Raw genomic sequence first — 20,315 nt, 5'->3', positions numbered from 1 at the left:
AATAAATATGTCATTACAATAATAATTTTCTATCATTCCATCAATACCAATAACCCGACAATAGACAAGTTTATATGACTTATAATAGTCTTGTAAGAGACATGATATTACCTCTTTATTATACAAAATTGATAAAAATAATATGTAGATAATCATTGGCAATACAAGATTTCTTAGGAACATGACTCGGTATTACTCTCCAATGCCAACTTTTCACTTGCTACATCAACCCAAGTTCTTAAGTTGGCACCTAGTTGGCTTAGACTTTTCCACATTTATGCAATGATATATGATATTACATATTTCTTTGAACTTTTGCCATATATTTGGATCTATTCAATCTTCTATATTTTATAATTCAAGGAATTTTATATTGAGCCAAGGCACTTCTACCAACTACTACCACCATTAGTTTTAATTGATGACTAATAAGAATATGAAGTAGAAAATATTTTGAAGCATTGCTATCTTTGCCGTGGCAATAGAGATTTGTAACTTCATTGCAAAGTCCTCTAGAAAGATTATTCCATCTATAAGATAATATAAAAATCTATACAAAACCTCATTCATTATCAGGAGATAATTTGGACATACCATTAGAAGCAAAACAAAGATGTCTTATATTAGTAGAAGAAAATTAACTATAATGGAGCATAGATAAGATATTTGTATTGTTGATGCATAGAAATAGATAGTTGGAGCCATTTTTGAAAAGTTTTTAAAATTGGAGCTAAGTTGGTGGTCCATGTAGGATCTATTTTAGAACATTATAAAAGGACTTAGGATAGTTATTTAGTTAGGATCTATTTTTAGAAACTTTTAAAAAATCCAAAAAAAATTAATACATGATTAGATGCAATTAAGACTTATAAGGAGTGACTTGAAGGTGGTTGAAAAATTACGTAAAACTTGAAAAAAGTTAGATTAAGTTGGATGATATTAGGATAGAATGGATGATTATTAAACCAATTTGATGATTTTTGGTTGATGAAACTTGATTAAGATAGATAAATTTTTATTTTGGATGAATAATTATTATTGAATGAAAATTTATTTGTATATGAGAAATTATTATTGGATGAATTTTTAGTTTGGATGATAATTAATATTAGATTAAAAAAATTAAATAACTTCATATAAAAAAAATCCATCAATTTTTTGTATGATTTTTATTTGTTAAATGACTTGCATTGTAATGTGGATGTGTTTGTGTATATTTCAACTAATTAAAAAACTCAAGGATCTTATAAATAAGAAATTAAAAGGCATTTTTATTAATTAATTCATCAATGATTAGTAATTAAGATCTTAAATAAATCACCTACTATAGTAGTTTATTTTAATTTATAATTGATATATTATAGGATTTATTGAATACAAGATAGATATTAATTGAGGAATATTAAAAGTATTAGATAATTAGATTGTTGTGACTTCTAATTTATTTTAGTGGAGATTTATTTTAGTTCATATAGTTCCTTGAAGATCGATTGAACAATTATATGGACAATGCTCTAGAAGGATATTTGTATTATTCTTCTCAAAACCATCTTAATAATCTTATTATTGACTTTGAATACTAATTATAGTTTTTCTACGATTAAAAATAGATATGGCATATATAGCAAGAGGTGATCCTTTTTTTACAACATACATGAAAGCTCTTGTACTTGTGAATAAAGATTTGGTTGTATTAAACTTACAGATTTTTACTTAATTAATAAAATTATAGATTAAATTATAGAAAAAATTAAGATTACAAAAAATCTAGTCTATTTAAAGGTTATATTTCTTTAGCCACAATAATCCTAAAATAACTAAATGGAATGAGAACAAAATTGTTTAATAAAAACTTTGTCATTTAAATCCACATCACAAGCAAGATTTTGGAATTCAGCAATATATATGGTGGCTAAATATGACCTTTCTTATAAAGATATGAGTTTAATCTCTACTACCTTTTCTTGATAAATTTCTCCAAATGTAGCCGTAAACATCTTTAAGAATAAATTTTGATCATAAAAGAGTTATAAATCTTTATAAATCAAAGGTAAAAATCAAGAAATAATACTTTTAGATAAAAATACACCTATGAATTTAATTTTAGTAAATCCATTAAGATATTGGAAATGATATAACCTTAGATAGAGCTTTACTTGATGTAGAAATCCTTAAAACTTTGATTTAGTTCTATCAAACTTCTTTGACATATTTATCTTTGTCTTCCTTATAATTTTCATAGCAAGACTTTTTGAATTTACTTGTGAACTTAATCTACTTGGTTCTCTCAATTATATAATTTTTTGGCATAGATTTTAAACTTTATTATTGATATCTTTTATATGCATAGAAATATTATCTCTATTATTGACGTTAAAAATACATGAAATTTCCATTCTCAATGTGTTGACAAACACATGAAGATTCACAATAATTACAAATCTATTCTCACTTCTAATATATAGTAGAATCTATAATCTTTTCTTTTATAGTCAACTCAAATGAATTTACAAATAAAATTAAAAGATGGTAATTCACAACTTCTAATATCAAATGAAAATCTACAAAGAAAGATAGTTTGTCTCTTCAAAAAAACAAATCAATATTAAAAAGCTAAAAATTAATTTGAAAGTGGATAGTTTATAACTTTTAAAATATAATAATAGAAGTAGGATGATCCAATCACTTCTAAAATAAAACAAGAACAATGAATTAGCACTCTTTTCAAACTATTAAGGATATAAATCTCAAAGAATCAAAGAATTAATATACTCTTATATTACTCAAAACGACTAGATAATCACTCAAAGATGGTATAATATTAAACTAGAATGACTATTTTTAAAGACAAAAAAATTAGAGTTTCTTGAAACAAGATTAAATTTAAGAAATGTATTAACAAGAATAAAGAATATTTTACTCTTGCTTCTATATATACTATCAAACTAGGAGCTATGTATCAACGTTCTATAAGACCTCTGACATAAGTCTTAACTTATAAAGTAAGTTTCTTATATGTGCTTCACATAATTAGCTTATACTATAAGCTATCCATACATATAACATATGACTAACTTATTGGCTAAGTATTCGACCTATCAATCACCTATAAAGAAATAGATATTATAATGTAATATGGCTAATGAATGAAAGAAAGAAAAAAATATTATATTATAGAAGAACTTATTTTAAAATATTATCACAAATTTTCTTAGAAATTAGGTAATAGTCAAAAAGATAGTAAAATTAAAGATTACTATTACTGCTTTTTTACAAAAACCTGGCTAGCCAATACTTGATTGGATTTTAGGATTTTTCTTCCATTTGGTAAGTGCAATTATCTTCAAATTTTTTGTACTTTTTTTTAACTAAGAGATTGAAAGATGTATAAATTTTTAAACAAGATTGACAATTTAATCAATGGATATTAGAATTTTAAGCTATCTTAGGATTAATTTGAATTGGATAAGGTTTGATTTAGGATTTAGAATTTATCTATATTTTGGTTTAGGATTTAGAGTTTTTTTAGAACTTAGGATTTTTCCAAGGTTTGATTTAGGATTTTAGATATGTCTAGAATTTGATTTAAAATTTAGGATTTAGTTAGGATTAAAGTAGGATTTAGTTAGGATTAAAGTAGGATTTAGTTAGAGTTCATCTAAGATTTATTTAAGGTTTTTCTAATATTTCTTTAGAATTTCATTAAGGTCCATTTATGATTTTTTTATGATTTTTTTATAATTTTTTTAGAAATTCTTTAGGATTTCTTCATATTTCTTTTATAATTTCTTTAATATTTATTTTATATTTGATTAAAAATTGATTATTATTATTAAAATTTAATTAAAATGTATTTAAGATTCTATTAAAATTTTTAAGATCTTGTTGTTGTAATTTCCTTTCCACCTTTCACAGCTAGGTATCTTCTACATTTTTAAGTAAGTCTTTATGTAATACAAGAATGTATAAAATTAAAATCACATTTATAAAGCTTTTAAAAAAAAATTCTATAAGATATTATTAAATTAATCTATTTTTATCTACTTCTATATATTCATAATATCTAAATAATTATTGGAATAAATATGTATAAATGTGACATTGATTTATATAGAATCTATTGATCTTAAAAAAAATTATTTCCAATGCCAAGCACCTATTATTCCATGTAAACTACTTAAGAGATGATTTTTAGAATTTATCAATTTAAAAACAAACTTGAAGATCGTAATAAATCAAGAGATCATTCCAAGCTATAATCTTTTGTAGTCTATAGGCAATGGTAGGTTGACTGCCTTATTTCTTATCTAATTACCCTATCATGTTGAAATTTCTTTCTAGAATCTAAAGTACTTGACAGGGTAGATATTCTAAGACCTTATTTCATAACTATGTCCTTGAGCCCATGTTATTAAATACATATATATTGATAATCCTCAACTTAATATAAAGATCCATCATAGTATAACAAATTATACATATTCTTTCATAATCATACCATGCTCATAGATCAAACTTACAAATTTAATCAAAAAGATAATACTAGTCCCGTCCTTGAAGCTATTTATATGTATTTAGTAAACAACCTCATATCATAGTGAGAGTATGTTTTTGTATTCCATTTGTTTGGTATCTTTTATCTCTTTCTCTAAAAAAAACTTATATTATAGACCAATACAACGTCTATTTGAGGGTGGAATTTTTAAAAATAAGCTTGAACCTCATATTGTTCATGTATACTAATTAAATTTCTACCAAAATCCTATACATTCAGCAAAGCAAGTATCACATGGTCAATCATCAATGTTTTTTGATTCAAGATCAAAGGTTCAATAAAGGCTCCAAAAGGCGCTCTTTATACTTGTAAAAAAATCTAGTAGAACAATTGTTGTAGAAAGTATTTTATTCAAAAGATTGTTGGATCTAAAGGCAGACCAAAAGTTGTTATAGAATTGACAAGTAGTCTAATGATGGATTCTTGATAGAGATGGAGTTTGCAACATGGATTATGTAATTAGTTATTTCTATTTAAACTACCATAGAAAATTTTGTGTTTTAGTATTCTTCTCTTTGGTTTAGTTAGGCAATATACATAAGTATCATAGAACTAAAAATCCTTCTTTTCTCTTATAATTCTTGATTTGTCAACATTGTAGTTTATAAAGATCGACTCTTCTTTTATCAATATAGATATTCAGATTATAACAGTGTGGGTGAATTATACAAGATGCACTCATTTGATTTGTACAAGGATATGCTATTCTTTTTCTTCTAATTCATCTAAAGAATGTAATATCTAAAAGAAATCAGATTGTATTTTAGTGTGGATTGTTGTCCAATATCTTAATGTGCCTAAGACTTGTATTGTGTTCATTTGTTGTGGTTCAATATCTTATTGTATCTTATAGTGCACTTTAAGAAGATGCATGTTGGACATATATATTCTTAATTATAGAATGTTTGGATCTATATCTAGTATTTGGAATGTCTAACTACCATCTTATCTCTAGCTGATTTTTGTTATGACAATGTCTTCTCTTATAGTGGTCTTTCTTCTATGCTACTTGATGGCCTTGCTATTACTTCATGGACAATAAACTTACCTTTAAGTAGTGCTCTAGCTTAACTAGCTATCAAATTTGTCTCTATTCTAAATAAAATGACTCTTGTTTGATACAAAATATTGTACTAAGGACATTCTTTGCAATATTAATAATAATTCTTAACAAAAAACCTCATACAATATATCAAATGTGCTTAAAATATTGTTCATTGAATTTTGGATTTGAAGCAAGAAAGCATCTGTAAATTTCACAAAGACTTGTCATGGTTCAACTAATTCCAATCAATTGCCTCATTTATTAAGCCATAGGAATTGATGTCATCAACCTTAAATTCATTATTTTTAATAACATACTTCTACTTTAGTTTCAATCTTATTTAATTTTAATTTAATTTGTATATTTTATATTTTTTTACATATTTTTTAATTAATTTAATTCAACAATCTTTAGAGACTCTAAAATAATCAATTGTATATCTTCTTGATATAAGTTACTCTATAATATCTTTGGATTAATAGTTCTTATATTAGTCAATTCTATTTTTGTATAAATTATAGACTTATGTAAAATTCTTTGTAATGTTAATATGATAATAGCTTCTAAAAATATACATATATATTTTATTATACTATATAGAATAAATTTTCCTTTCAATAGCATCTATAATCTTAGTATTTTTAACTACTTCAACAATGGTTGAATACACTTCAAACCAAAAACAAAATTAAATTTCTTTGCTTATCATTATTTATTAGTTGTATCTAGTTACTTTTAAAACTAATATTAATATGGAGCAATAATATAGTACTGTTACAGTTGCTCCCTATTGAAGATTTAAAATACATACACACAAAAAAAAAAAAAAAAAAAAAAAAAAAATGTCCTTGTTTGCTACTTTAACATAGACCACAGATGAAAGGGCGATAAGTAAAAACAAGCCCTTTTACCGAAATGTCACCTTGTGTATAATCATGCAAAGATCATGTTCATCTGCAACAAACAAAGAACAAGTTTTCAATATGCTCTGTCAAAGCAGCTTTTGTTTGGACATCGATCGCAAAAGTCCATTGTTGAGCTGGTTTTGCTGCTTTAACGTACTGTTTGATATGTTCTGGATTTCACCCTTTTGTGAAGACAACAGCAATGACCCAAAAGCTGAGGAGGAATCCACCCTTTGGATCTCGGAATTTGGCTTGGTTACAGGACTTGTCTACTTCAACTGCACTTAAGAGAGCTGTTCCATAATAGCAGCTTTGGGAGCTCCCATTGACATGGGTCACCATCTTTCAAAATCTGATGTTGCAGCACTTTGTTCAAGCATAGGACAGGACTCTCAATTTTGGCAAGGTGTACATCTCAGAACATTAGCCCTTTCCTTTTGTGGTATTATGGGTACAATAGATCATAGAAAACAAAGGATGCTGCTGTACCACAGTCGAGATAAAGATCTTGCTTGAATATCAAGAAGTGCCTGTCACAGTGCCCATACATGTCCAGCCATTAAAATGCAAAGAACCTGCGGGTATTGAAGCTGTTCTTTTAGTCATTGGACACCTTTTAGTTCTAACAGCCTCTTTACAACAAGGCTTAGGTTGACAAACTTGCCTGGATATACGAGATAATTCCATCCATTGTGTCATGAGAGTACTGTAACAGAAGAGGCCTGCCACATCCAACTTTGAAGTTAGAATTATCTCCGAACTCATCGTTGACTGTTCACAGATCCTTGAAGCCACGAAAATTTGTTGCAAATAACGGCGCCGCCCAAAACCTGCATTCGTGCACGGCGAAAAAAGAAAAGACTTTCAATCCTTCCTTGGAGCCCTGTACTGCTCCCTGGAACCTTCCTCAATGTGAAGGAAACAAATCTCTTCATTATCGACATTGTTCAACCAGTTTAATATGGGAGGCGATCCTCGATTAGATCCAGAGCTTATGGAAAGGTCGCTGCACGTCACTCTGAGTGAAACTTCAAAAAGCCATAGTGAACTTCACTAGACAAAGCTGTCCGCTTCAGATGAGTCGAATGGGGCCGATCGGAGATCATCTAAACAGAAGCTTTGCAAGCGAGGAGTACACTGGTTCTTGAGTACGACAGTCCTTGTGTGAGGAACTTGCTGTCCAGTAATCCAGACTGTGATCACCAAGCGACAAACGGAAAAGCTACTGGAGGGCTTGAAGTGAGGGATCTTTATTTATGTGTTCAATTGTAAGTTCCATTTGTGATAAAAATAAAAAAAACGAAAGAAAAAAGCGACTTTTTTAACACATAAGATTCAACAATTCATAATCTGTGTAATTACTTGTACGCAAGACAAACCTGGTCGCAAAACCTTCCCTTACGTCCGTCACTAGTGTACTTCCCATCCTACGAAGAAACGTCTAAGTATGCGTGTTGATTGCTGTGTCGCAACTCGTTGTACATTTGAGGTGCCTGGACACATCAGTTGTGTGAAAGTTGTTTAAGATAGGAGGAATCCAACAGTAGCAGTTTGTCTGCTTTCGCTGTCTATCTTCATAAACAGTGGATAAATCAGTTGAAAATACTAAAAATTTGACGTTACAAAGAGGAAAACAAGTTCTCGTGTTTTGACCGAAAGCAATGTCCCAACATTTACTTTATTGAACAAGGAATAATTCAAGTAATGAACTCGTTTTAAAGCGAGTCAATACATGTTTACAACGTGCAGCGAAGAGGAATGCTTCAGAAACGAACACAAATATGCTGGAAATTATTGTCATTTTACTATACAAGACCATGGAGCATATAAACCACTCCCTAGATGTGAACCAGTTTACATCAAATCCAAGTACCTACGTACGGATGATTTGTCAAGTCTTAAGCCTGACAGTTGGTAATAGGGACAATAGAATTAGCGGCACATCACCAATCAAAAACTAGTCTCATGGCTGCAGAATAACTTCAACTGAGCTGTAGCAGCTCTTACACAACAGGAAAAAAGTGTGGCAAGGATAGATGTGACCAAGAACATTACCACATTCGCTCGAGCTTTCATCCCCATGTACAACACAGGAATGGACCTCTCGCTCCACACCAAATATATGCAGTGTCAATTCTTGCATGTGTTTAGGTTCAGTACCAACACTTCAAGTTACCGGTCTGAGCGGGCAACTAAATGTAGAGCCTAGTGAGGAACTGAGAGACTCAATGTGTTCTTGACAAAGTTCCAATGTGCTTATAAAATGGTGCAGCACTGATTAGCCTTCTTGGCTTGCTTGTAGAACATCTGCAACCCAGTAAAAGCAACTTAGACCTAGTAAAGTAATGATATCTTTCGACACATTATTTGTGCAGATTTTAGAAAGATCGAAGCTAACAGTGGATGAAACCTTCCAATTTACAAATTGATATAGCACGAGAATGATCCATTCTTTCAACAAAGTAAATGACGCCAGAGCAAACGTACCTGAGAAGCGGAGCTTAAATCGTTACTCTTGTCAACGAGATTATCAAGATTCTCCCCACGTTTAAGCACACTTTCGATTGTTTTATGCTGCAAGTACACATTCATAATCAGATCGAGTAAATTACAAACTGAACAAAAGATCGTAGACAACTGAACGACTCATTGGACTTATCCAAAACTGATAGACAAAGGAGAATGAAGAATGATCTAAATGCACAATATCATTCACGTCAGTGAAAAATTGACACTTGGATATTATGTTAACAACAATTTTCTGCGTCCTGGCAACGTCTGTGGTTGGGACGTATTCTCCCGGGGGGTAGGAGGGTTTGGAGGGCTTTTGGTGTGAGATGGTGGAAGGAGACAGGAAGGAATATTTTCGTACCAGTATGACTTTTGTCTCGTCCAAGTCTTTTTGAATCTTGGCCAATTTGTCAGCCTCAGTAGGATTCTGTAGCATTCCCCACATTCAATTGCTTGAGAAACAAGGACAAAGAGGAAAGGCCTTGCTGTCTACTATTTGATATATCCCAAAGATTTGAATAACTAGATTAACAAGGTTCATAAAAGATCCAAGAAGCAGAAGTGAAGAAAAAAGTGAGCAATGCATCAAATTAAGGTTTTCATGGCGAACAAAATTCTGGTTAAAAACCAACCTGGTATTTTGCAAGAGCTTCTGGTAAGTAAGGCCATGCATCGGTGCTGTCCGTGTTCTTAATCTTCCATGAATCACCAAAAGTCCTCTGATACTCATCTAAGACCTGCCAATCAAAGCTAAAGTTCAGTTATTATAGGTCAAACCAAGCTCGAAAGGTTACAACCACACTGTAGTTTCACTCAATTAAAATATTCAGCGTTTGGTTTCTATGTTAATCGCAATTTGCGAGTTCAATATGCATAGTCAACACGATATAAAACATAACCCTAACTTAGTGATTTCCGACCCTTCAGTGTGACCTAAAATTACAAGTCAAGCTGAACAAACCTTGTTGATAACAGAGAAAGCACTCCTTAGGGGGTACTCTTTATCAGCAAAGACTAGCCCGCAAAGCCCACTTCGATTGTAGCAGTGCACCACATACTCTGCAAAAGGATAAACAGCTTAAGGCGCCAATTTCAAGCTCTCGATAAGAACATCCGAATGAATGACATCCAAAATTTTAAGGTTGCCACCCAACCACATAATCTAAGATCAAACAAGAGAACCACCCAGGAAAAATGATAAGCAAGATCCATGTATTTTAAAAGGGTGTCACACTGTAAATAGGTTCGTGAGAAGAAGGCCGCAGGTGACAATCTAGTCTCATTTGGAATCAGTCTTCTCAACAAAATAGATAATAACCAATACAACTCAAAACTATATACAGCCAGAAATGCTGAAATCCGTGCAACTTGAAAATCAGTCAATAACGGAACAAATAACGTAACAGAGAAAATATGTTAATAAACACAAGCACGAGAATTCACCATCCTGTTCAATTGACTGGCGCTGTCCAAGAGGAGTCCTTCCAGATATAGTTCGCGATGCAAACAGAATAAATTCCTTCGCGGCCTGGCGCTGGAAGAACCCAAAATGCGACACATCCGAGGCATTGGCTAACATCAAGGACTCTCCCCCCTGTACCGCAGGCGCTTTCAGCACCAACAACGCAGTGATCTTCATCGCTTCTCACAATCAGTTTTCTTTCCCCTCCTTGAAACCCTTCCCTTCCCCGCAACAACAACCAAATTCACGAACAAACAAACAAACAAACAAACAGATCACAACACAAACTCTTCCACCTCATCAACCCTAACACTACAACCGTCCAACAACACACAGCCGTGCAGATGGATCCCGGAATCACACTATTCGTCCCGAGCGTAAAGACCACGCGAACAAGCCCATCCGTAAGGGATCCACCCGGTGAATAATGGGGCAAAAAGAGAGAAAAAACAACAACAACAACAACAACAACGACGACACAAAAGCATTGAGGATCTGAAGGCCCTCTTTCAATGACACATGTTCGATCAAAGTCACCCAGCAACACAAACCTCGAAGCAGTGCTGGACCAGAAGCTACCACGCACCTTTCCCCCCTCCATTCCGTCTGTCCCCTCCTACTAACGTCGTTTTCCCAGCTGGATCCCCCCAACCAATTGACGATCCATGAAGAGTCAGTAATTCGATGATGTGGCATTCCACGTCAGCAATTATCACACTCCAGATCAGCTTGGAAACACTTCGGTTTATACCCGGTCTCGGTTTATATCGGGGATCGTCAACGTACCCGGGAGTATCCCTAGTTCTTCTTCTAAGGCTCTTTGTTTCGTATTTGTTATGTTTCGCATTCTTTTTTGCATTGTTTTTAGTTGTTTTGTTGCCTTCTGTGCTGTTGGTGCGGATTATGTGCCGCTGAACATTGCCTTGCACCACCGATTCCGCTGTGGTGGTACTAATCCTGCTCTTCTTTTCACTAATTTTCGGCTCTTTATATATCTGCTTTTGGATCCCTTGCTTTGTGCATTTTTTGCCACATTTTTCGTAGGGTAATTTAACATTTGTTGAGTTTTTGGATCGCTGTTACGAACTTTTGTGATGTTGTGGAATACGTCGACGGTCTGAAGTTTTTCGGCCTGGTTTGTATCTTCTTTGGCGGAACTGTAGTTTTAAGGTTGGGCTTGATGGTTTTGATACCAATTTTGAGTTGGTTTTTGTTGGCGTTGTAATTGGAGACGTGGGAGCAGTGGTGAATAGGTCGTTTCTTGTAGTATTTTTATGGTAATGCGTTCGTTCGGGAGCGTGCTGTGAATTCTTGAATGCGCTCTTGGTGAATTCTCGAGCACTCTCACTGTTGGTTTTTCAGCGTTTCAGTTATTGGTTGTAGAATCGGGTCTTTTTTCACTGGGATATGGGAGCGAATGTGCAGAGTTTCTTCCGATTATTCTTTTTTTGACTCCTAGTATTCTTGACCTGTACAGCCTTGATCAAAGTGAATATGAATTCGGCATTGCTGGGTCAAATGCAGCTATTTTGACGTGCTAAATTCCAAACTGCTATAGGTTAGGATTGGATCTAATTCGATGGTATGTTGCTTGTTATTCCGCCTAGGGTTTTCTCTTGATCGGGGAGTTTTTACTTGAGAACAGGAAACTTGCGAAGATGTCGATGGTTTTCGCTCCCCGCCTAGCTGAAAGTGCGCCCACTTCGCATGTAGGCGCTTCATGGAGCCCTTACGACAACAACGGAGGGTAACTTTTCTGTCATGCTCGCAATAGACCTCTTCGGAAGCTGAAGACGGTGTGCAAACACTGATTATGCCTGTGGTCTTTCAATTTTTTCTCGGTTATATTACTTCGCGCTCCGTAGCCTATCGATCAAGCATATGTATTTGAATGTTATTGTGTTGGCGGATATGCAGGACATGTGTGGCTATAGCTGGAGCAGATTACTGCGTGATAGCAGCTGATACGAGGATGTCTACTGGGTTCAGTATTTTAACCCGGGATTATTCGAAAATTCATCATATGTGAGTTTGTGTGTGTGTCCTCCCCCATCTGTTGCTCAATGTCAATCTGTTAGGTGTTAGCCATACTTATTAAAGCTTCATTAGCTTGAAAATGTTGAAGGAGTGATAATCAAGTACCAATTCGGAATACGGTTCTATGTGCATCTCTAAACTGACATCTCTGTCGTTTGGATGGGTCAGAACGGAGAAATGCGTTCTGGCTTCATCTGGATTTCAAGCAGATGTCAGATCGCTCCAAAAAAATTTAGATGCTCGGCATCAGGTACATACTCCAGGTTACTGTGAGTTTGTAAATTGGCTAATTTTGAAGTGAGAAGCGACTTGAAGAAGCTGAATCTATGTTTAAATTTAAATTTTAGTTATTTATTATTTGGTTCTCCTTGTGTTTAGATTTATCAGCACCAGCATAGCAAGCAGATGAGCTGTCCAGCAATGGCGCAGCTACTTTCAAATACTTTATATTACAAGCGATTTTTTCCGTACTATTCATTCAACGTGCTTGGTGGCTTGGACAATGAAGGTGTTCAGTTCTTTCTCACTGGATGTATTGACTTGGGAATAAAAGTAACAGTATTACATCTCTTGGTATTTTTTGAGCGATAACATAGTAAGAGCAGTGGATACCTGTGTGGAATCATTTTTCTACCAATTACGGACCATGCTAATAGCATTACACATCTAGGGAGCTCAACTTACTATTTGTATGCTTGAATACTGGTGTTTGGTGTAAGAAGTTACCACGAACATGCATTGACGTTCGTTATGATTTTTTGGTGTTTAAATTTATCTTAAATTCTAGTCCGTCAAAAGACCATATCTCCTACATTACCCGCAATTGCGTCCGGGACGAAGTGGGAATGTGAATATTGTTCTTGTATTGCATTTTACTTGATTTTTATTGGATCAATCAGGTAAAGGTTGCGTCTACACATATGACGCTGTTGGTTCTTACGAGCGTTCGGGATATAGTTCTCAAGGTTCTGGTCAGACACTTATCATGCCCGTCCTGGACAATCAGCTGAAGTCTGCTAGCCCTCTTGTCCTGCCACCAAGAGTAAGTGTGAATACCTCTGGTGTTTTCTCTCATAATATTCTTAAGCAGTTACGGCACATGCATCTTTCGATATTGTAGCAGAGCAGTACTTTACTAAGTAATTTAAAAGGAATAGGTGCAAGTTGTAAGTGTCACATTGCTTCTCTATTTGCGGGAACTTTTCTGTGCAACATGTGGCTGCTTTTACCCACCCATTCAAGACTTTCATGGTCGATATCTGTATTACATCATTTTTTAGTGTAATCCTACATGCGTTTCATTAAATTTTAATATTTAAGGTATCACATTATAATGATCTTATTGTCTTCTTGTTCACATTGTTCTTATGGTTTTAGGAGTCATCGACTCCCCTTACTGAGAGCGAGGCCGTGGATCTGATCAAGGACACTTTTGCCTCTGCTGCTGAGCGTGACATTTATACTGTAATTTCTAAACCTCTTAGTTTCTTTATCAATCTCATTTGGTAATCAAGACTAGAGGCGTGTCAATTGTGCACTCTAATGATGTTTAGGTGAATGATTCTGGTTATTTTTTTCTAAATTATATATTTACAAAAATCATTAAATATGATACAGGGTGATGGTGTGGAGATTGTGATCATTAACAAGGAAGGGATCAGAAGGGAAACAATGGCCCTCAAGCGCGACTAGGCTTCATGTACGAAATCTCAGTTCTTCCCTGGTTGGATTAGTAACAGCAGGAAGTGTGAATCCTGATAGCAAAGAATGGACAAACCCAGACAAGAACTGACAAGTTCGAAGGTTTTAGGTCATTTTCTTGGTATAGAAAATATTTGGAAATACCACCCACTGCATAATCCGTCACACGTACAACCCTGTTAAATTACGATGTTAATTAGAGGAGTCTTCCCTGTCACATATTGGGGTTTCTGATTTTGCCTTATCTTGTCCGGCTCTTTCCTGTTCAACAGTCTGAGTTCCGATTAATTAGTTGTGAGACTGGTTGGGTTGAACTGTGAGGAGACTCTGCAGTGATAGTCATTTAGTTCACCAGTGCAAAATGAGTAAATGAATCAAATATTACTTCATTTACACGGAGTACTCACAAAACCGTATTTTGTTTGGAACATTGTACGGATGCAGTGTGAGTAAGATGAATATTCTAATGGCTATTACGAAACGGAGACGGGATTCGAGCGAAGTAGATGACGAGTTGTAGCACACTGTTACAATGAAGGTTTGTCACTGCGTCGCTGCTGCAAAATCAAAACCAAAATCAAAAATCAAAAACGGCAGCAGAATACAAAAATCTCGAAGTGCTGATCAACAGCCTGGCTAATTAGGAATTCTAACCAGAAATGAGGGAGATGAGGATTTCAGCAAGCAGCTCAAATTTCGCATAGTACATCGAGACATGGTAGGGTATCTTTGAATTTTCGTAAAATTAATGAGGCGCTTCTCTTTGGAGATCAAATTTAGCCAGAGAATCAACAGCAGATTTTCTTTAAAATTTGTAAGGGATCTTATAACAATTAACCGAAAGTACTCAGGTTTCTCTACTCAAATTACTGATTTAACGATCCGTAAAAAGGAGTAAAATACAAAAATTTCTTGAATTTTCTAACAGACACTTTAAGATGTAAACAGGTAGTTTTAGGATACGGCAAACACGCTTTCCATGTCCAAGAATATAGTTTACATGATACAATTTCACACAGACATGACAGTTACAAGAACCTTATTTAGCTATAATGGTTATAGAATAAGAACTTTACCAAAATATAAAGAAATCCTGAAAAATTGCAAACAAACATTACGACATAGATTTGGATAATTTCGCTTCAGGAGATTAACCAAACAATGAGGCCGTACAAACATTATTATTCACCTCTTGTAATATTTAAAATTTGTAAATTTTATGAGTATGCTTTAAATGTTTTTGCTCGCAAGAATTTCAAAATATTCTTCGAGATTAACAATTGTTTCTTTGGATGAAAACAATACTAAAGAGGTACTTTAAGATTCCACCATTGACGATGTTCATGATAAAACTTTAAGTTGTTATCCATCTTAAACAATCGAAATTATAAACAAAATGAATAAATAAATGAATCCCTATAATCAATGTACATGCAACAAATTTATGCAATACAGAAACATTGTTATCCTATGATAAATGTTTTGAATGATTGAAACCAAGACCTTATCTATGTTGAACAAACAACAATGTAAAAAAGTTAACTTATTTACTCGAATGGATACAGAATTCAAAGAAAATCACTCAACCCACTTGAACCCCCTTAGCTTCAAATCACTCACACATTACGTCACAGTCCTCACGAGTGATCCACGCTTCACAATAGCTAAACCACAGCTGGACACAGTTTCAAGCCATGGTTTACAAAGACATAGCTGTCTATACAAAGCCTCTGACAAACAGATGGGCACGCCCTTGCTACATATACTGTCCTCACCCATTTTGCTCCTCATGGGCCGAGGATGTTTTTTCATCAAAAAGAGCATCCATGCCTCTCGAAGTGAGATTGAGAGAGAAAAGAATCACTCATCAAAGTCCTACAAATTCTTCAAAGTACATGACCCTCATCTTCCCCCTCACATCCACAGCTATGGTTGTAAGCTCAAGCACATACCTGCTTGATTGCAAGGCCACAAACGAGCAACTTCCATCACTTCGAAAGATCTTTACATAACTATGCAGCGGTTGGGTTTGTCCTCTGCACTAGTTGATGCTTGGTTCGACTGAGGAACTCTACGGGACTGCGGATCTTCTGGGTTGTACGTAAATTCTGTTGTGTCTAATCCATACTGCACAATGCGCACAAGGAACAGAAAGTCCACAATGTTAGCCCACTGCGAACATGAGTTTCTCACGTAGAGTTACAGAATCCTGCCCCGCAGTAATGCCCTCGATCTGGTAGGTATTGCACACGACCTTAGAGATGCCTGGCGGCTGAAGGCAAGCTACGTAACTTTAGTCGGACTCAATTCTAACATTCCAATATCTACTCTTACCAGCCTGGTTTAAAAGAGCGACTCTGTCCACAACTCTAAATCACTGCATATTACAACCAGTGGCGAAGTTTGGTATCTTCGAGTTTTATTCTAGTGGTCACAACCATGAGGTTTCTTTATTTAATCTAAAAATTGTGAAGTCCGTGCACAGGGCCTCAGCCTGAGGAAGAAAATTTACTTGACACATAAACTTCACATGAAATATCTAACCTTTTCTCGCATTCTCGCACTCCAAGCATCGTTACGGACAGTAGGGCGTGAAGGAGGATTCTGAGCAGGAGCCCCAGGGGGAGCTGGTTGATTGTTCGGGCGAGTGTTCAATAAGGGCTGCCTTGTGGGAGCAAGCTCGTCGTCACTATCATATCCCGGTCGACGCGCATCAGCAGATATGGCTCGTAAAGTCATAGCGAAAAATAGACCCAATGCCTGCGGACCATTCCATGGATGTCACCACTGAAACAAGACAGTACGAACGACAAACATATGTAAGATGTAACGGCAAGATCCACTAACCTCAATAATTAGCACTCCCAATGCAACCCACTTGCAAATAGTCAAATTTTTTCCGACGAAATCCTCCACTTTATCCAACTGCCCGGTGGGATCATCGGGAAGGTCCTGCATGTAAAAGAACATAATTCCCTACTTCAGTGTGTGTCGGGTGGCAGCTGTCATGCGTCCTACCATAATGGAAAATGGTAATTACAAAATACAACGACGAGGAATATCTGCAGAACGTTAAATGTTTGAAAGTACCTGACGCCAATGCTTGTCAAAAAACAGATAGCCAGCGAGGATGAGTTGTGCTACAATTAATAGAATTTGCAAGCATAAATACTGGAAAGGAGTTAAGGTGCAAAATTTACTTAACGTAATATGCAGTGAGAGCAGTATGCAAACCAAAAACGTCAAAGCAGAACAGAAATAGCATATTCAACTATTAGTACATGACATTCATAGAAATCACATTAGTAGAGATGGATACACATGAGAGACAAAAGTTGTGGCTCGTCTCAGCAGCTATATGGCCTGTGCAGGTTATCAAGAGTGTCACGATTCCAACGCCCAGGAACGCATAAATGAACCTAAACGCAACATTGATACAACTTAGAAATCTACATTGGAGCATCGCAATAGAAAGACAATCAAATGAGTAAAACTCTTGCAAGGGTTATTTCTGAGCAATTTTCCACAATCATCGCGTTCCTACCCACGACGTACAACGAGAAGAGGAATGTTCTGTTATTTCTTATCCCTTATGAACGACATAACTTCGGAGATTGATTGAACTCACCAAGGGGTTGGCAATTTAGGCGACTTGACCTTGCCTTTCTTCACAGCTAGAAATGGCCTCTTGGTTTGCTTCGAGAGCAATTCGAATCTCTGAATAGCTTCATAGTTGCTGAACTCTTGAACGCTAAGTTCAACATCTTGCTCGGAGTTGGGTGCAACATCCGGTGAGATTGATGGCTCGGGCTCGGGTTTTGGTTCAGGCTCTGGTTGAGGTGGAGCAGGAGGTGAGGGAGGTGACATATCGGGGGTTGGAGCCGGTGATGACTCCGGAGATGGCTCCGGCTCTGGCTCGGGTTTTGGTTCAGGCTCTGGTTGAGGTGGAGAAGGAGGTGAAGGAGGTGACACACTGGGGGTTGGAGCTGGTGATGGCTCCGGCTCTGGCTTGGGTTTAGGTTCAGGCTCTGGTTGAGGTGGAGCAGGAGGTGAGGGAGGTGACACACCAGGGGTTGGAGCTGGTGATGGAGGAGTAGGAGCTGGAGACGGTGCAGGGGTTGGAGAAGGTGTTGGGGTAGGAGTTGGAGCAGGTGTTGGTGTAGGTGATGGTGCAGGAGTTGGAGCAGGCGTTGGGGCAGGAGTGGGAGCAGGCGTTGGGGCAGGAGTGGGAGCAGGCGTTGGGGCAGGAGTTGGAGCAGGCGTTGGTGTAGGAGTTGGGGCAGGAGTTGGAGCAGGTGTCGGCGGAGGCAGAGGTGGAGCTGATGGTGCTTCTGAAGGGACACTAGGAGGTGGTACTACTGGAGCTGGAGGGGATGGTGAGGGGGGTATTACTGGTGGAACACTTGGAGGAAGTGAGGGAGGAAAAGACGGAGGAGATGGATGGGGGCGTGGAAAATCCTCATGAAATTCTTTAAGCATCCACAGAGAATATATGACAATAAACCCTCCAACTAAGGCGAACAAGAAATTCGTGAACTTGAGCATGCATTGCAGAAAACCCCTGCAACTCATTTTGAACCGTTCCTTTCTCTAGTTTAGCTGGTTGTGTACTGCAGGGAGATTATTTGCCAGCTGAAATCTGCTATCCGTCTCCCAATGTAGGCATCATCTGTATCTGATTAAGAACTGAAACAAGACATAGGCATGATGTCAATACACCGCTTCCCAGATCCTCATTTCATTAAGGTCTAATTTGAAATTAATGGTTAAATATAACTATTTCACTCTTGACAGCACAGGTAGACGCTCGCATAATAATAACAGTGTCTCAGGACGTTAACCCTAATTTGCACCCTCCCTGCCCAGAATTTGACGCAAAAATTGTTAATAGGTATCGATACAAGCTCCATCCTCTGATGTAACAGAGATTATCAAGGGCACAAACAGACCACAAAACATTCTAAAGAGAATACCGTAAGAGCATTGAAGAGAACTGGGGTATTCAATCAATGGATCAAAATGGGTAGCATTCAAACAATATGCACAGCTTATAATTGCTAGCTCGTGACTGCAATATACCCATTTGATACGGCAAGCCTCTGGGAAGCAATTAGATAACATTGACCCAGTCATGTGAAGTAGTTGATTCTAAGGTTGTGATTGCATGTGACTCTTGATGAGTATCTATCAAGTGAGCAAGGATGTAGATAATCAGACGTTGTTGGAAATCTTAATGACTCGCAGGGGAAACACTTAGAGCTGAAAAATGCGCAGTTCACACGACTCAAAGAAAAAGAGCATAATCTTCTCGCCATTGAAAAGAAATGATTAATCCTCAATAACCTTCATGTTCACTTGTAAGGAAAACTTGAGGTTGTAACGAAATTTGCGAAAAATGCTTTTAAATTCGCCAAGTAGAACCACAATCCCACGCATGCGTCCCCTGTCCTAAATCACCACTCCTGACTCCGCATCCACCCCACAAGCTACAGCGAGCACAGCATAGATGAGGCAAACTTCACTACCCCTACTTCAGACACTCACCAGATCTCTCACGAGCGCATCCGAACCATCGTTCCAACGGTCTCAAATTCTTCCACCTCCAATCCACGCAGAAGAAGCACAACTCGACAGCAAAGGAAACACTCCACTCCAGACCGAACCCCTCGAACAAACCCCGATTGCATGACCCACACCGATCCTAGACAACCAAGCTAGGGATCCCAAGCATATACTGCCAGTAATCTTGAAGTATGAAATGGTGAAGTATGAAAAGGCTGGGACACCCGAACCTGGCCGGCAAGCGAGAGAAAGACAAGTGTATGACAAAAACCCCGAAAAGTGTGAAAACCAATGCGCTATGAACAAACATCGGAGGAAGTAGGGTGGGTCTAGGCTGGCCACATAAAGTCTAAGAGGCTTTGTTGGAACAACGAAAGCATACATGCGTCACCCCCTCGTGGGCCCATTTAAGACGTGGCGCATGGCCGGCTAAAGCTGCACAATGGTCATCTCTGCCAAGTCAGAACACGAAATCGTAGACTGGGGCAAGTTGTACCGCTTTCACAGGCCGGTGCCAGCAGTCCCCCCCCCCCCACG

General features: G+C 36.5%; 3 protein-coding genes and 1 long non-coding RNA gene across 7 annotated transcripts; 1 reads left to right on the top strand and 3 right to left on the bottom strand.

Moving 5' to 3' along the window:
• Positions 1–6,481: 6,481 nt before the first annotated feature.
• LOC149986265 (uncharacterized) lies at positions 6,482–8,700 on the bottom strand. The gene is made up of 4 exons (XR_016500799.1): positions 8,561–8,700; positions 7,885–7,998; positions 7,170–7,227; positions 6,482–7,035 (listed from the first exon to the last, which is right to left on the bottom strand). It is a non-coding gene; the product is annotated as an uncharacterized LOC149986265 (long non-coding RNA).
• On the bottom strand, positions 8,152–10,945 carry LOC112278414 (VAMP-like protein YKT61). Its single transcript, XM_024511878.2, has 6 exons — positions 10,460–10,945; positions 9,978–10,075; positions 9,649–9,753; positions 9,378–9,443; positions 8,993–9,079; positions 8,152–8,812 (listed from the first exon to the last, which is right to left on the bottom strand). Exons 1-6 carry the CDS (start codon positions 10,653–10,655, stop codon positions 8,762–8,764), a joined length of 603 nt encoding a protein of 200 aa, XP_024367646.1. The 5' UTR covers positions 10,656–10,945; the 3' UTR covers positions 8,152–8,761.
• A 405-nt stretch (positions 10,946–11,350) lies between these two features.
• On the top strand, positions 11,351–15,133 carry LOC112278413 (proteasome subunit beta type-1). Of its 3 annotated transcripts, none has more exons than XM_024511875.3 (9): positions 11,351–11,426; positions 12,086–12,225; positions 12,396–12,503; positions 12,684–12,765; positions 12,894–13,023; positions 13,415–13,557; positions 13,893–13,979; positions 14,133–14,214; positions 14,661–15,133. In XM_024511875.3, exons 2-8 carry the CDS (start codon positions 12,137–12,139, stop codon positions 14,205–14,207), a joined length of 714 nt encoding a protein of 237 aa, XP_024367643.1. In that variant the 5' UTR covers positions 11,351–11,426; positions 12,086–12,136; the 3' UTR covers positions 14,208–14,214; positions 14,661–15,133. The 3 variants fall into 3 exon arrangements, with proteins under 3 accessions (XP_024367643.1, XP_024367645.1, XP_024367644.1); XM_024511877.3 differs by having other exon boundaries at positions 11,352–11,426; positions 12,124–12,225; XM_024511876.3 differs by lacking the exon at positions 11,351–11,426 and adding an exon at positions 11,726–11,804.
• On the bottom strand, positions 14,583–20,086 carry LOC112278412 (uncharacterized). Of its 2 annotated transcripts, XR_016500796.1 has the most exons (8): positions 19,761–20,038; positions 17,845–18,902; positions 17,536–17,635; positions 17,307–17,387; positions 17,064–17,168; positions 16,761–16,976; positions 16,169–16,343; positions 14,583–14,773 (listed from the first exon to the last, which is right to left on the bottom strand). XR_016500796.1 is itself a non-coding variant. In XM_024511871.3 (7 exons), the coding sequence occupies exons 2-7, from the start codon at positions 18,786–18,788 to the stop codon at positions 16,221–16,223; spliced, it is 1,569 nt and encodes a 522-aa protein (XP_024367639.3). In that variant the 5' UTR covers positions 18,789–18,902; positions 19,761–20,086; the 3' UTR covers positions 15,747–16,220. The 2 variants fall into 2 exon arrangements, 1 of the variants encoding a protein (XP_024367639.3); XM_024511871.3 differs by lacking the exon at positions 14,583–14,773 and having other exon boundaries at positions 15,747–16,343; positions 19,761–20,086.
• Between the last annotated feature and the right edge of the window lie 229 nt (positions 20,087–20,315).

The sequence above is a fragment of the Physcomitrium patens genome, chromosome 25 (assembly GCF_059467195.1).
Source record: "Physcomitrium patens ecotype Gransden chromosome 25, ASM5946719v1, whole genome shotgun sequence".
Taxonomy (NCBI): Eukaryota; Viridiplantae; Streptophyta; class Bryopsida; order Funariales; family Funariaceae; genus Physcomitrium; species Physcomitrium patens.
Note: the sequence above shows the minus strand (reverse complement) of the source record. Positions and strands in the feature narration are given on the sequence as shown.